The following is a 16,862-nucleotide window of genomic DNA, read 5'->3' on the forward strand; positions in this document are numbered from 1 at the left end:
GAAAAGTAGATGAAAATATTCCAGCCTCAGATAATAGCAATGAACACGTGCACATACTTTATTGGGTACCCACGGTGTCACGTGACTATGGATCAAAAAATTCACGACATAGATCCAATGCTGGTGACCAATAATTAGTACTATTTCTTTTCTCTTTTTGGCTTTTATTATTGTTATTTATTGTTGAAATAATTACCAAAAATTATTATGGAAAGTTGTCGCAACTTTTTTAATTCCTCCCAATAATGGCCAACCTATCATGTACTAAATGATTACATTGGATCTTGTTCATATTATATGTTTTTAAATTGGCGGTCTTCATTTAGATGAGATATACTTTAAATTTAATTTCTTCTTTACTTTTCTTTGAAAGCTCAAATGTATAAAGCCTATGAGAGAAGAGTCTCATTGAGCGTCGGTAGGAGATGGAGCTCTATTTTTTACATAATCTTTTATAGATAAAATGTATAACAAAGTACTCTTAAAATTTTGGAAATGGAAAGATCAAACAGAATTTTTTAAAAATTAAAGTAAGAAATAATTTCTATTTAGTATATTAGAGAAAAATGTTTGGAAAGTTTAGAGAGAAACAGTTTAACGAAATGAAATTATAAAACCATAAAAAATAGTTGAAAGTTTGACGGCGCTATAGGTGCTTGAAACAAAAATAATGCTTTATTGTTTAAAATAAGAAATAATTCTATAGACATCTCTTAAAATTTGACTTATTAATACCAAATTCTTATGTGGTTTGCAATATTATGGTTGTCTTATTTTGATTTGTTTCTAATAATTATTTTGACCAAGTTGCATTTTTATAATGCTACGCTCCTTTAATTATTTAATTTAAGAATATCTTCTTAAAGAGATTGCTTAGATAATTGAATGGTCGATTTCGAGAAAAAGAAAGGGAAATTTGAGTATTTAGATTTTAGAGGGTAAATTGGTCATTAGACATGCACCACACATACTCGATTCTTGTCTTCCTTCGTCGTCACTCGTCACTGTTGAATGAAATAACCACCAACCGTCAGCACAAATACAGCTCACACAAAAGAGGGGGAACAATAACCCAAATAAAACCACTCTCTAAATTCTCCCACTCCTAATACACTCCTTGCTCTGTATATTATATATATATATATATAGATCTAGAGAGAGAAACCCAGAGATCTAGAGAGAGAGAGAGAAGAAGAATGACGGAAGCAGCAATGGAGAGTGGTGGCAACCCAGTATCAGTATCTGCTTCTGCTCCACCACAAGCCTTACTTGAAAGGCTCAAAGATTATGGCCAAGAAGACGTTTTTTCTCTCTGGGATGAGCTTTCGCCTGATGAAAAAGATCTCCTCGTCAAGGATATTGAGGTCGTTTAGATCCCTTTCTCCTTTTCCTAATCTATTTAGTTCATTATTTCAAGGATAATTTGTCTCTTTGAATTAGGTTTTCTTTGTTTTTGTTACAATGTGTGTCACCTGATTACTACTGCTTATGTTTTTCTTTGATTATTCAGTAGAATTTTGGTTTGATTAGTTTGGTCATGAAATGTTTTGGTTGAATGTTATGGTTTTTACATTTGTTGGATTATCTGTCAGTTCATATTGTGAATTACGTTTCTTTTTCTAAAAATTTGGGTAATACTGATAAAGTAGTGATTTTTAACATGGAAGTAATTTATTGCAGAATATAGATCTCCCTAGGATTGATCGGATCATTCGGTGTTCATTTCATTCACAAGGTCGGTGCCAACAACACTTCTTTTTTCTAATGAAGAAAAAAAGAAAAGAAAATATTGTTTACCTTAAAACTTAATAAGTATAAACAATCTGTTCAATGTTGGGTTTCAGGACTCCCGGCAGCGGCAATAGAGCCAGTGCCAGAGAGTTGCGTGTCGACTGTGGAGGAGAGGACAATGGAAGAGCGAGAGAAGTGGTGGAAGATGGGCATGAAGGCCATGGCAGAAGGCAAATTTGCCGTGCTGCTTTTGTCTGGTGGACAGGTAAATGTTACTTAAGACTTTAGGACATTCTTGCCTTTTAAGCATAGTAGTCCGTTTGATGATTTTTACTCGGTCCAGTTTGGAAATGTAAAGGTGTCATAAATTTGGTGGCTGACTTAGATTGGTTAACTACTTTGGTATGCATTTGTTATCATGTAGTCTCATGAGGATCTATGCAACAATTATGGAATTCTTGACTTAACAGAGGTTACGGAAGTAGGCTATAATAATGGTTATGCGGCAAGTTGCTTTAGAAGATGTTTTCTCTAGTGAGATCTGGATCCCTGATAATCATTTCATGTATAAAGTAAGAATAAGTGTATTAGCATATTCTTTAATTAAGAAAAAGTGTATTAATGTGGTTGAGGTTCTTATAAGAACGGGGACACCACGGACCCTACAATGTGATTTATTACCATCTGTCTCATTTGATAGAGATTGTAAACTTTGCTCTGATTTATTTACTAGCTACTCATTTTGATATATACTGAAAACTTAGTGCATGTATCTACTGGTGGTTTAACCATCTCACTCAACTTACCATTTAGTGATAAGAAATATTTAGTGATCCAAATATTTTATCTTATTTTTGTAGTACATCTACATAAGAATTGCCTCTTATTTGCTTGCTCTTTGATGTCCTGATTGGTGTCTTCTCGCTTGGTGCTTGTACTTACAAAAGTAGTTATATCCATTCAAATTAAAAAAAAAGTTATATCCATAAAAATATCATAAATAATAATAAATTTATTAGCTTAAATTTAAAGATAATTATTCAAAAATATAACTTAAAATATAAGATTAATATTTGAATGTTTTAAAGAAATTTCTTGACAATGTTCCTGTCAATAATTAGTTATTCTTAGTTTTTTCAGTAATATCTGGTTTATTCAAACACTCAGCCTTCGTCTTTTTCCTTTTCTTCTCTGAGGGCAAGCAATAATGATGTCCTTGTAATCAAGATGCCTTTTTCATTTTATAGCTGGAGCTTTCTTTTCCTAGTTTATTTTTTTTTGCTTTATCTAAAATGTTGTGCATTAGGATTGAGGAGAAGTTATAGATCACCGTTACTGGTTTAACTCGAACACCTTTTCGTGTGCATTAAGAACTTCTCCTTTTGTTTCTGAAAGAAATTATAGTGAAGATAATATCAATTGGAGCCTGTTATATCTTTGATGGGTATGGCATGACGTAGGATGATTTGTCCTAAAACTTTTGGCTTGTGATGCTTACTCTGTTATTCCAAAGTTCTAATATAGGTGATTAGGTATTCCGAGTCTTCTGACTATTCTGAATTCTCTAGTCTAAACCTTGAGAATATGACTTTTTGATGCAGGGAACTCGACTTGGTAGTTCAGATCCCAAAGGATGTTTCAGTGAGTAACTTTTATATTCATTTAGTATCTTTCTGAGTTGCCAAATTTGCTAAGTTTTTGATAGATCTTTTGTGGTGGTTTCCTTCAATCACACTCAATGATGTAGCTTACAAGATGTACAACATTTGCTATAGTACCTTATTCATAATGATTTCCTGTTAACATGTTCCCACAGTTGTTGGCACTTGGTTAATTCTGTGGTAGTTATGCAGAAAATATAAAAATAGGTTGATTTAGAAAGTGCCAAAGATGTTGTTCATCTATTTTTATAATATAACGCTTTTTCACGTAAAACTTCATTACTTTCTTTTTGGTTTTATTGACATCTAGCTTCCTCCTTTTTTCTGTAAAAGGGAAGGATGGCTGGAAATAGAATGGGGAAAAAAAAGCTTCTACTTATTCGTGTTATCTTTTTCTACCAGATATTGGACTTCCATCAGGGAAGTCACTTTTCCAACTTCAAGCTGAGAGAATTTTGTGTATTCAAAGATTAGCAGCTGTAACTGCAAATGAGGGTGAGCTTCTCCTTTGATGCCCTTGGATGTTAGCTCATGAGTACACACTCTAAGTTATCCTTAGTGTTCAGGTGCTGGCATTGTTCCAATACAGTGGTACATCATGACCAGTCCGTTCACTGATGAAGCTACACGTAAATACTTTGAAAGTCATAAGTATTTTGGCCTTGAAGCAGAACAAGTAAGATTTCATTTCTTTTTTTTCCCTCTCATTTTATCTTGATTAATCTGAGAGTATTATGGTTTTTAATCTTGTTAGCATTAAAGAAATCCTTTTCTAATTCAGGTCACCTTCTTCCAACAAGGGACCATACCTTGTGTTTCAAAGGATGGAAGATTTATTATGGAGACCCCGTACAGGGTAGGTCACTTCTTTCTTCAAACAAAAAAAGGTTCTATCACATGATTTCACAAAGTCAGGCATCAAATCTCAAGCATATCTTCAAGCTGCATTGTTTAGTGAAAGCATACATATCTTCAAGCTGCAATGTTTAGTGAAAGCGTTTTACAAGCATATGCAAACTTTTGCCTGCTACTGATGAAAACTATAATTGTTCCAGAATTAACTTTGCAGACGTGAAATATACCCTGCTTGTTTAACCTCGCAATCCTAGAGTTCCATGTCCAACTAGAGATGTTTTCATTACTTAATTTTTTCCGGACTACAGAGATGTTCTGCTTACTTTTTAAAATGGACTAAGGTTGCTATCTGTCTTGAGTAGTCAACAACAACAACAATATCTGTCATACCTATACATTATTCTGTTGTCCTCCATACATTGACCATTATATTAAATTTGTCAATCTTTACTTATTAAAAGATGGTTACATATCATTGCTGTCATTCATTTTTTTGATTGCCAGTCAATAAACTTCTGTACTAGTAACCAATGAATTACAGCAGCATTATGACTTGACATCCTTAGGACTGGATTTACTGCGGAAATTTTGTTGCGCTTGCTGATTTATGTCAGAATTGTACAAAGGGATCTGGATAGTTTGAAATTACTGGTAAAGAAGTCTGTGAAATCAAATAGAGCTTGTGAGGTTGATTCCGTTGGTTGGGGAAATTAGAAGGTCTGCCAGTAATGAATTCAAAAACACATAATTTTCCTTGAATCTCTGTAACAGAACTAATAATCTGTCATTTCGGCTGTGGATGGTTCTTTGTCTCTCTCTCTCTCTCTCTAGCCCCCTCTGAGAGGTAATTTGAGGGAGCAAAGAGGCAAAGAGTGCAATGAACTATTGACTAAGCAATCTCTTAATTTTGTATTTTTCCTGCAGTTGCTGATAGTAAGAGTTATACCAGTTTCTACTCGTAATATTTCTGTATTTCCATATGTATTTTCTTTTGTTTTATTACCTTAGTTTAATCAAAAACATATATATTGTTGCTCCACTTGTGGCTATATTCTAAAGTGTTGATAGTTATTAAAGCTTTTCTATTGAAGCAGGTAGCAAAGTCTCCAGATGGAAATGGTGGAGTTTATACAGGTACAGCTATACCTAACTCTTAATTTTATTTTATTTTATAAGGAGCTAGATCTTACTCTCTTTGGGCTATATCTCAGTTTAAGGGTGATGCAATCTCTCAGTGCGGTAGAGTACTACTTGTGAACTTGTACAATTGGACAGCTGTTATTTGCTTGTAGTTTTCATACTGTATTGAAGTAATCCAATTAAAGTTTGTAATTGTCCAGCATTGAAGTATTCAAGATTACTGGAAGACATGAACTCAAGAGGCATTAAGTATGTGGATTGCTATGGAGTTGACAATGCTTTGGTAATTTGTGCTTTTCTTATCCTTCCATCTATAATATCATTTTCCCTTCATTATGTTCAAAATACTGAATAATTGTTTTGTGGAAGCAGGTTCGAGTGGCAGATCCTACCTTTTTGGGTTATTTCATTGATAAAGGTGTCTCTGCTGCCGCAAAAGTTGTACGGAAGGTGAATAGTTTCGTTTTTTGTTTTTTCCAAAAACATTCAACTCTTTTTACATTCAATATAGAATTTGAGAGAGTAGGTAGTAGCTATAGAATTTGAGAGGGTAGAATCTGATTTCCAACCCCGTATCTGCTCAGGATGCCAATCAGAGGTTTCATGATATTGTTGCTTGAAAGTTGTTTGGATTTTACATTTCTGCTATGCTTACCCCTCTTAGTGTATCGCAATTTAGAACCCTCATCATATAATTCTTGAGTAGGACACTATTCTAAAAGAAGTTATTGTGTATACCTATATTGATATTTATCCACTCTGATTGTAGGCCTATCCACAAGAGAAGGTTGGTGTGTTTGTCCGTCGAGGTAAAGGTGGACCACTCGCTGTGGTTGAGTATAGTGAGTTGGATCCTTCACTGTGTAGTGCAGTAAACCAGGAAACAGGACGTCTTCGCTTTTGTTGGAGCAATGTAAATTCCACAAGTCTTCTTTCTATTTCTGCCTTCGCCATTCTTTCCTTAGATGTGTCTCTCTGATTCTTCCCTTTACAAATATTTCAGTGGAATTCTACTAACATTTTGCCTCATGTATTTTCAAAAGCACTCTGTTAATTTATGTCATTATAATATTTTTAACAGGATGAAACTTGAATTTTGTGTATCTTCTTGCTTTTTGCAAATAATTAAGGTTGTTGTTTTTAACAGACAACTATATTATAAACCTTGTAGATTTCAGTGGAAAAAAAGTGGAGTTTCTATGAGTTAGAGAGTTGTCGCTAAATCTTCTATATCAAACTTTATTGGCATATTGCTACCATTCTGATAATTTCATTACCATGCTAAAGAGCAGTTGATGAGAAAAATGTACCTCTATCTTTAATTGTAAGGAAACATTTCATAATACACCTTCTTTTCACTCCAGTGAATGAATGAGTTCTCTTAGTTGGAGAAATTCAGATTTCTATGCATGAACAATTTCTGCTGGAACTAAGCTTTTAGACCAGCATTTCAAGAAATAACGAAAAGCTTCAATATTTCCAACCAATGCTGTATATAACAACTAACATTTTCTCATTTGTCAAGATATTCCCTTTGTTTTGTGGGATAAAAAATATATACCCCACAATCCTTCTGATCTCTGAAAAATATATGAAGATTAGTTACCAAAAGTAAAGAGAAAAAAGAAAAGAAAAGGTGGATCTAATGGACCCTGTGAAGATAGCAAAGTTGTCTTGTTTGCATGTTTCTTCTCTCATGGATGCCTTTTCGATTTACTTGTGCATTTTATTTTTCAGGTCTGCTTACATATGTTTTCTTTAGATTTCCTGAATCAAGTGGCAAATGGCCTTGAGAAAGACAGCATGTGAGTAATGCTTTTCTTCCTTCATATTGGTTCTGTTGGTTGTGTTAAAAATACAAAATTATGACTTTAATGGTTATTTTCGATATCAATAAATTATTTACATTGCTGTAGTAGTAGTGTAAAGAAAGTAAGCCAGGCGGGGGGATGACATACGACTATTACTTTTTGCGCCTGCAGATAGAGACCCTTTGCATGAGCAACCATACCTTACAAGCTATTTACATATTTTGACTATCTTAACTCTTACTAAACCTACCACAACCTCCTCCTTTATTTGGACTCTTGGGAGCAGCTAAGTTCTGCAACCACAGATGGACTTGGCTACGGAATATGAGTCTAAAAAAGTGTTGTGATATTATTGCAGTTATCATCTTGCTGAGAAGAAAATCCCATCAATTCATGGTCATACAATGGGATACAAACTGGAACAATTCATATTTGATGCTTTTCCTTACACACCTTCAACAGCGCTATTTGAGGTAATTGTAGTTCTATACTTGTCACAAGACTTTCCAGTTTCCAATAGCAGCTAAATGCAGACCTGCCTAATACTGGGATTTGAAATGTTTTATCTGCATAGGTTGTTCGTGAAGAAGAATTTGCTCCAGTTAAAAATGCAAACGGAGCAAACTTTGACACTCCTGACAGTGCTAGATTGCTTGTTCTTCGTCTCCACACTCGTTGGGTGGTTGCAGCTGGAGGTTTCTTGACACATTCTGTGCCCTTATATGCCACAGGTAATTTGATGTTTTGGGGAGAAAAGATTTTTGCGACGCTCATAATGCATGGTGGAAAAGAATGTTGAATAGATAAATATAACTTTATCTTAAAGGTTAAAATATTATGATGAATGAAAACTCCAGTATCCCGATGCCTTTCATTAGTTCTTTAAGATTAAGAGATCCAGATCCTCAAATAAGAAGGGGTTTAGTTTTACGTATATTTGGACTTCTCATGGAAATACAAAGTCAAAGAACGTTTAACCATAGACAGTTGTTGTCCTGGTAAGGTCTGGATAGTCCTGAGGCCAGGACTGGTAAATGGTGACAAGTAACTCCTTTTTAACTTTGCAAGAATGTAATGTAGCAAAAGTGTCTCACAGTCTTCTGAAGATTGCACTTCTAATTTTTCAGGTGTGGAAGTTTCTCCGCTTTGTTCATATGCTGGTGAAAACCTGGAAGCTATTTGCCGTGGAAGAACATTCCATGCACCATGTGAAATCTCGTTTTAGTTTGATTTTGGTTTCATTAAGTAAATGCCTGAAATTCTTCTCCATTTTATACAGTTCCTTTGATCGGATCACTTTTTTCTTATTATATGTGTACAAGGTTTGCTTTTCATACTGGTGTAGACAATAGTGTAAGCGAGAATACTTGATACTAATTGAGGAAGCTTTGGCTTGTATTTCATAAGATGATGGAAATGTAACGACTTCTATATGTGTAATTTTCATTTAGGCCGATACAGGTTTTCCTTTTTGTTATTGAAAACGATTAAATCCAAAATACAATTGTCTCCAAATATAAGCACTTTAGACTCCTTTTTGTCTATTTTATTTTCGAAAAACCCAGAGTATTTTTACATTTTTGTGGAGTTCGACAGCTATAGACATAAAAAAAATTTAAGCCGTCCAGTTATATTTATCAATCAAATAAATCTATTTTTTTTTCTTCTAGATTGAGATTTTTATTTCCAGACTCCAATATGTTAGATTAGTCTTTAATATTTTACTACTTGTATATTAGTTCATTTTGAGGTAAAAGACAATTAAAAGAATATTTTCCATAACCTTAGGACTTTTAGGCTCATTAATGATATAGCACTTTCGCAATTTGTTCCATTATTTCTAAGTGAATACTTGATTTATACAAAATGTTTTCTTATAGAGTTGATTAATAGACCTCTAGTCGTATTAGAAGATGAAGATAATTTTCCAAATATCTGATTTCTTATAGTTTTTTTTTATATATAATTCATTTGAAAGGGCAGCCCGGCACACTAAGCTCCCGTTATGTACGGGGTCCGAGGAAGGGCCGGACCACAAGGGTTTATTGTACGCAGCCTTACCCTGCATTTATGCACATATATATAATGGATGTGCGGGAGCACTAGGCTGGATAAGATTAGAAATGAAGATATTCGGGAGAAGGTGGGCGTGGCTCCCATGGAGGACAAGATGTGGGAAGCGAGACTTAGATGGTTCGGGCATGTGCGGAGGAGGAGCCCAGATGCCCCGGTTATGAGGTGTGAACAATTGGCTTTGATAGGTACAAGGAGAGGTAGAGGGCGACCTAAGAAATATTGGGGCGAGGTGATAAGGCAAGGCATGGCGCAACTTCAGATTTTCGAGGACATGGCCCTGGATAGGGAGGTGTGGAGGTCGAGCATTAGGGTTGTAGGTTAGGGGGTGGTTGAGCGTTTTTCTTCGTTGTTCTGGCTAGTCTGATAGTGTTTTATATAGGACTGCTAGCGGTTATTGTTCCATCACACTCTCTATTTTTTGTTTATTGTTATTATTATTATTATTATTAATTTTTTACTTTTTTATATTTTTTCCAATTTTTATTATTGCCATAGTTATTGTCCTTCTCACTTATTTGTTGTCACTTACGATGCTAATCTTATTTGTATGTTTTCTGTTGTTGTTACAGATCTTTCATTTTTTAGCCGAGGGTCTTCCAGAAACAGCCTCTCTACCCTCATGGGTAGGGGTAAGGTCTGCATACACTCTACCCTCTCAGACCCCACTAGTGGGATTATTAGTGGGTTGTTATATATATATATATATATATATATATATATATATATATATATATATATATATATACTAGTTTCTCGGCATGTGCGTTGCACGTATATGCCAAATCATGTAATACACTATTTTGTAAAATAATATCAACACTACTAGAATAAAGAGTTAAGTAAAAACTATACACGAAAGAATAAAGTATAAGCTTATATGAGTGATCAATATGGATCGTTACTTGTTTGTCGAAGTTAAAATAATTGTACATCGTATGAATCTACAAAAATAAACAATCAAAGTTTTATCAAATATATTTGACTTTCTTTTAATTGTTTTAATTTATGACAATCATGTAATTAAGTGTATCTCATTTGATACTTCCTTAATTATGATATTCTTGTTTCATATTCCTTTCCACCGTCCCAATTTTAATTATATTAGGTCGATGTTATCTTCTTCAAAATCTTTGATCTTCTGCATTGTTACCTACGTGTTTATCTCTTCATCAGTTTCTATTGCACCAACTTTTTCAACTTCATGTAGCTTCTTTGCAATTAAATATTTTGCATCTTCACAAGAGGGGTTGCTCAGATGGTCAACACCACCCCACCTACAACCTAGGGTCGTGGGTTCGAGTTACTAAAGGAGCAACAGCTCCAACAAAAAAGATCAAAGGGGAATCAAAGGGGAGGAAATCAAAAAAAAAAAAAAAAACTTGCGCCTCGATCTTCTGAAATTTGTATATTAGTTTTGATTAGAAACATAAAATCTTCATCCTTAGTCAACACCAATTTATAAAATAAATTTGGATGCTTTATGTACTAAACTTTAATAAATATTTTAACTTGTTTTAGTTTTATGACATCATAAAATGAAGTGTATATTACCTAATATTTCCTTAATATGATATTCTAATTGTGTGTTCCTTTTCATCGTTCCTAGTGATAATCATATTGGGTCGTCTTTGTCTTCTTTAATGTTTTTGTTCCTCTTGATTGTTATCTCCGTATCTATCTCTTCATTTTCAATTTTGATTGCACCAAATTTTTTTAACTTTGTGTGTCTTCTTTGCAACTAAACAGTCTTGTAACTCGATCTCCTCAATTTTTTGTATCTGTTTTGTCAAGAAATGTGAAATCTTCATCCTTATTCAACACTAATTAGCACATAAAATCTTCCTGCTTTATGACTTGAATACATTATTAATAGTTTCTGTAGTGCATTTCTTCCTTGATGACTTTGGATTTTGTTTGTATAGCCGGTTAATCGGGTTCTCCTCTAAAAAAAGTAGTCTGTTGGACAATGTTCTCTGATCTTGCAAGACTTTTGGAGTAAGTGCATTAATGAAGTGTTGTATTCCTCTAAAGTGCCAATGCCCAATTATGAAATTCGGTGACCAAATAAACGGTAATTATTATTTATATCAAGAGTCAAAAGGTATTTTTATTTACATCCTGGGAAGCTTCACGCCTAATATTTATATTGTTTGAAATCATATAGCCTCAATCACATGTTTTTGTTTCTCAAACTGAAGCGTATAATTTTCTACAAAACAGTTGGTTAACGCTATCAACTACATCTCTTAGCAACTACATCTCTTACTTGGATCCAACTCCGTTCAATTAATATTGTTCACAATAAATCATCTTCACAGAATCTTCATCCTTACATAAACATAGATAAATAAACTAATAACTCATTTACTGATACAGGAAAAAGTAGAAAAATAATTAAGTATGAGTAATTTACCTTTCCTTGTAATCAAAATTTTCGATGCTACGACAAGGAAGTGTTGCAATATTATTTACAAAGTCTATTTTCTTGTATTTCTTGTAAGAAAATTCCTTGGATCATCTTTATTTTTTATATTTTTTATTTTCGCGTTGTATCTACAATATATATGCTAAAAATAAACATAAAATATATTGCCTAGATTGGATAGGCTCTAAAAAGCTATACAATTTTTTATAGTCGAAAAAAGTAGCTCTATATAGTCACACGAATTATGATGTGCCGATCTTCACGTTTTTGGCCTCGATCTTTCACATGAGGATTGTTATTTGGCAATGTAAAATTCATAAATGGAAGAAATGAAAGCAACCTCATTATATCTAAAGCAAATGATGACCGTGGGTGATGGGGGATATTCAAGCATCCTTTGGCAAATAATTCAAATGAACCTGTAACTTTGAAATTGAAGCATTGTATCCTTTGGCAAATAATCCAAATAATCCTTTAATTTATTTAATAGATCTATTTTATTTTATTTTAGTTAGGTAAATAAGAAGGACATTTAGGTAAGTTAATCTTTATGTTCTGAGTTCCTACTTTTAATAGGGTGAGTTACATTAATTTAAAGGAAAAAATGCAAGCTCAAAGCATTAAAATGGTGAATGATGAGTTCATTCTCATTCTTTTTTTGATAATATTATTTAACAATAGTTAAAAGAACCATTGAAATATTTTTATCATCTTTGACACTTCATTATCAATTATCACAACGCTAAATGATGCTGGATTTCTTGAATGTTTATCGCTCAACGGAGAAAAGAAAAAAAAAATATTACAGCTCTAACAATAGAACCAATACTTTTAATTTAATGTAAATTATATCTAAAAGAAGAAACTCCGCCTGTTGTGAGCTCGTTTACATTACCGGTCCCAAGCCCAGATAAAAGAGGAGGGTTGCGGAGGGTCAATCAAAAGATATCCTCTTTACTACATAAAACAAGGGGTAATGATGCGTACATCTTACCTTCCTCAGACTCCACTTGTGAGATTTGGGTTTGTTGTTGTTATATATCTAATAGATGAAAAAAGAAACAAAAAAAAAAAAGAAAAAAATCCAAACAACATATGATAATCAAGTAGTACATTAGCCTTAGGATCCGCAAATGTATTAATCATAGTTCACATATACATGTCATTGGTCTTCTTTAGACATATACATAGAGACCTCCTTTGGCCACAGTAAGTATGGTGAAAATTTACCTGATTAACAATAAAGTTGAAACAAATTATCAATTAGAAAACAATAAAACAGCGCATCATAAATTATGTGCATTGGGTTATATATATATATATATAGGGTTATCCCATGAATATAAGCATCAAATGGTAGCAATTAGCAGAAAACAAGCTTCTCTTACCGGAAAAAATAAATTCACCTGGGCCTTGTTGTTAGAACTGAGCAAAATGCAACAAACAAAACAGAGTAGATTTTATGAAGAAAAAGGAGTTTCTGACAAAGAAAGAGAAAAAGAACCAAGTGATTTTGGCACTATGGTCTCTACTTATATAAGGTGTAGACGTAACAGAAGAAACTCAAAGGACCAAGCACATAAACGTTTGGATATGAAAAGATATATTATAAATAATTCTTTAAGAAAATTTGTACATTTATAGCCTACAATAATTACTGGTATATGAAACAACCCCCCATTTACCCGTGTAATGCGGCTGGTTTTATTTATTTGATTTAATACTAAGGTATCTTTTCGGTTCAAAGGGTAAAATTGCCAATCAATTTTTGATGGCTAAAATTGTAAATTAACTTTTAACTAAAAAGTGTTTCCACTTTTAATATAACTAGTTTTTCTATACGTGCGTTGCATCGTGTATTCCAAGTCATGTAGTATACTTTTTAGTAAAATAATATATAAAATTATTTTTTAAATAAAACTTTGAGTAAATAGTTATTCATTAAAAAGTAACGTACTTGTTTCCACAAAATATTGAAGTGGATTGTTGTAGGATGACTTATTTATTGAGGTCAAGATGATTGTATATCGTCTGAACCTACTAAAATAAAGATTCGTTTAGTTAGATATGTATGATTCTTTTTTCTTATTTTATTTTTAGAAGGTACAAACTTGTAATGAAGCGTATCTCACTTAATACTTTCTTACCGACGAGTTCCTTCTAATTCTGAAAATGCAACTTAAAGTTGTCTATGTGAAAAATTATACTGTGGTAATTAATATAATTCAACATTAAAGCTAAATTTGTATGAAAAGAATAATAACTTTTAAATAAAAGGTCGTCCCAAAAAAATTCCAAACTCGTATTAACTTAAGCTAAACAGCATGTAACTCCATTACCGTGTAAAACCTCCTCATTACAGGATGTGGACTAAAGGAGCAAAGTTTCTTTAATAGAAACAATGTCATATCACGACAAATCCATCACTCATGTATGTATTCATACTAAAAAATAAATATTCTATCTAATTATAATTTTTGTCTATTTGAAAATTATATCACAATTAAATAGTCTCTTTTATTTACAAATAATTGGGTAAACATAGTTTAACGGAATAAGAAAGCTCTATTATTAATTAAAACATACTATAATCAGCCAATATTAGACCCAATTAGATGTTTAAGTCATTTAAACATACATGCACACGTACCAAAAATAAAAATCTTAACTATAATAGCCGTTGGTAAAACTCTACCGATCAAATGTGTGGCATTGGCATGCATGTCGAATTTACAGGTTAACTGGTTCCGATGGATCGATCTATAGGGTTCTATATGTTGATTGGTGAACTTGATAATACTCCTATATTTACTTGTTGGGATGCTCTAATTACATCTGAACACGTGTGCCAGTAGTGTCCTTTCCGTACAATTAATTTGGTTTATACTACGACGCGTCGATCTATGTTTTTAATTTTTCGAAAAGCCTTCGGTTAGTTGCTTCTCATGAAGTGCTAGCTGTTAGGTAAGAAAATAGTGCGGAAAAGAGCGCTTATAAAAATTATAGAATGGTTGTGTCTATTCGTGAAGAAGTATCTAACATTTTTTTTCTATTACAATTTACAGGTGTAGGGTATTTTTAAGTTTTAGAAGGTTACTTATGTAATTTTAACTTTTTTGGGGTATATATAGGGTACTTAGATTTTTAAAAGGGTAAAAAGGTAATTTAACTTTTGACTTAAGAGCTTCCCACTTTTAATATAGATAGATAGATATATGATATATGATATATGCATATTTATTTCCTTTTTCTCTCTTCAACTTTTATTCCTACAAATTAGAGTGCACCCCAATACAACCTTTACTTCCGCTTCAAGTCCTTAAAAACAGCAAAAATGCAGGTAAGGCTGCCTATAGACCTTTGTGGTCCGGTCTTTGACTCGCACACATGTCACGACCCAAAAACCAACCCAATGGTGATGGCGCCTATCGTGAAACTAGGCTAGCCAACCTATTTCCAAATACTTCATATTTCATTTAAAACTTAAGTAAAACCATGTTTTTATAGAAATCCGATAAAAGATATAAAGTAAAATCAAAGCAAAGCGGAAAATACATGCTCTACTTCGGGTGTCACTAAGTCATGAGCAAAATACTACAACTGAGTTCGAAATAAACAAGACTAACATAGTCTTAGAATATCCAACGAATACACGAAGAGGAAAATAAGGAAGGAGAAGACGGAACTGCGATCGCCAGGCAGCTACCTCGCTATCTCCAAGAAAAGTCCACAACGGATATGATCTGCAACCGCTACCGTGGCCCGAGATACCTGGATCTGCACACAGGATGCATGGGGTAACGTGAGTACACCAACTCAATAAGTGAGCTTAAAAACACGAAGTAAAATCCCCAACTACGGAAGGCCAATTCTGATAGAGCAAATTTCAAGCAAGACTAGGTCAAAAAAATCACTGAGAAAAAGAGCCTCCGATTTAAGGTCCATTTTAATTTCTATTTTAGTCTATTTAATTCCCGTAGAGTTGGTTTCCATGTTTTATTTGTCTGAATCTGGATTTTGATGATCGTGTTTATGAATGAAATATGTATCTCTTTAAATATTTTGCAGAAATTTTTAATGTTAAAATATGGTCGATCATGCATGTATCTCACGACTTAAATTCTGTAGTCATTCGTTGTTATTTGCAGAGTGAGCGTAAAGAGTAGGTATTGTGGAATATAATTGTTTTACTACACTAACTTATGAGTTGCGAGGAGGAAAGGTAGGCTTTTAGGATTGCGAGCCCCAGGGCAATGGTGGTGTGGTAAAAGTGCATTCGTGTGATGTGTGGGTTAAGCGTGAAGATGTAATTTTGAATCCTAGAAAAGTAGAGGTTCGAATTTATTATCCACCGAGTACGACACTAGCCTTGGGGATTTTTGGGTTAATTTTAGGATTGTCAGGTGATTGATTATTTGGTGTTTTTATTTTCTTTTTTAAAAGGAAAAGAGTTAGATAACCTATACTTTGCTATTAGTTGACTAAACTTGGATTAGAGGTGAAGAATCGAGTGACTTGAAGGATTAATGCGTGGCTTTTCTCTAAAATTTAACTAATATTATATATTGCGATCTCCTCTAGTTTTTTCTCCCAACAACCTTTCAAGTGCACACGCCACACGCATACACCTCACCCTCCCAAGACCCATCACACTAGCATGTTGTTGTTGTTGGCTTGTTGCATAAGCTGATTTCCTCTGGTCTAAGCATCACTTTTATGAACAGGTAGGTATCGGTTCGAACGAACAGTAAGTTCATGTTATGACAATAGAAGCTAATTTACCTATGGAGAAACCATGCAATTAAAGGAAGATTGAAAGATTATCTTAAAGAACAGTTAGGCCATAGTGCAACCACGTTTAGGTGCTTCAACCTTCCAATAAAGAATGCTTCAGCTGCTCCAACTTAAGGGTCAGTTTGGAGGGAAAGATGATGAAGATCCACTCCTACATGATTTAAAGAATTTCATCAGTGTATGCTCTCTCCCCGCCCCGAGCAGACATATTAATTAGCTTTGCCTATTCCCCGGCCCTACTCGAAGCTTCTCTCACGTGGCTGAATTATCTGCCACCTAACTCTATCTGCAATTGTTTTTGAGTCCTGCGACCAAGACTCTCAAGTGTATGTATATAAGAGATAGAAGCATGGGATAGATTATATTTAA

The 16,862-nt window shown here is 33.6% G+C and overlaps 1 protein-coding gene across 1 annotated transcript; it reads left to right on the forward strand.

Annotated features, from left to right (window-relative positions):
* Positions 1 to 1,006: 1,006 nt before the first annotated feature.
* On the forward strand, positions 1,007 to 8,682 carry LOC107796130 (UDP-N-acetylglucosamine diphosphorylase 1). The gene is made up of 15 exons (XM_016618862.2): positions 1,007 to 1,364; positions 1,681 to 1,735; positions 1,845 to 1,996; positions 3,333 to 3,372; positions 3,795 to 3,887; positions 3,959 to 4,068; positions 4,174 to 4,248; positions 5,342 to 5,381; positions 5,588 to 5,670; positions 5,760 to 5,837; positions 6,157 to 6,300; positions 7,125 to 7,192; positions 7,557 to 7,671; positions 7,773 to 7,929; positions 8,326 to 8,682. Exons 1-15 carry the CDS (start codon positions 1,197 to 1,199, stop codon positions 8,421 to 8,423), a joined length of 1,476 nt encoding a protein of 491 aa, XP_016474348.2. The 5' UTR covers positions 1,007 to 1,196; the 3' UTR covers positions 8,424 to 8,682.
* Positions 8,683 to 16,862: the final 8,180 nt, after the last annotated feature.

The sequence above is a fragment of the Nicotiana tabacum genome, chromosome 3, assembly GCF_000715075.1.
Source record: "Nicotiana tabacum cultivar K326 chromosome 3, ASM71507v2, whole genome shotgun sequence".
NCBI classification, from domain to species: domain Eukaryota; kingdom Viridiplantae; phylum Streptophyta; class Magnoliopsida; order Solanales; family Solanaceae; genus Nicotiana; species Nicotiana tabacum.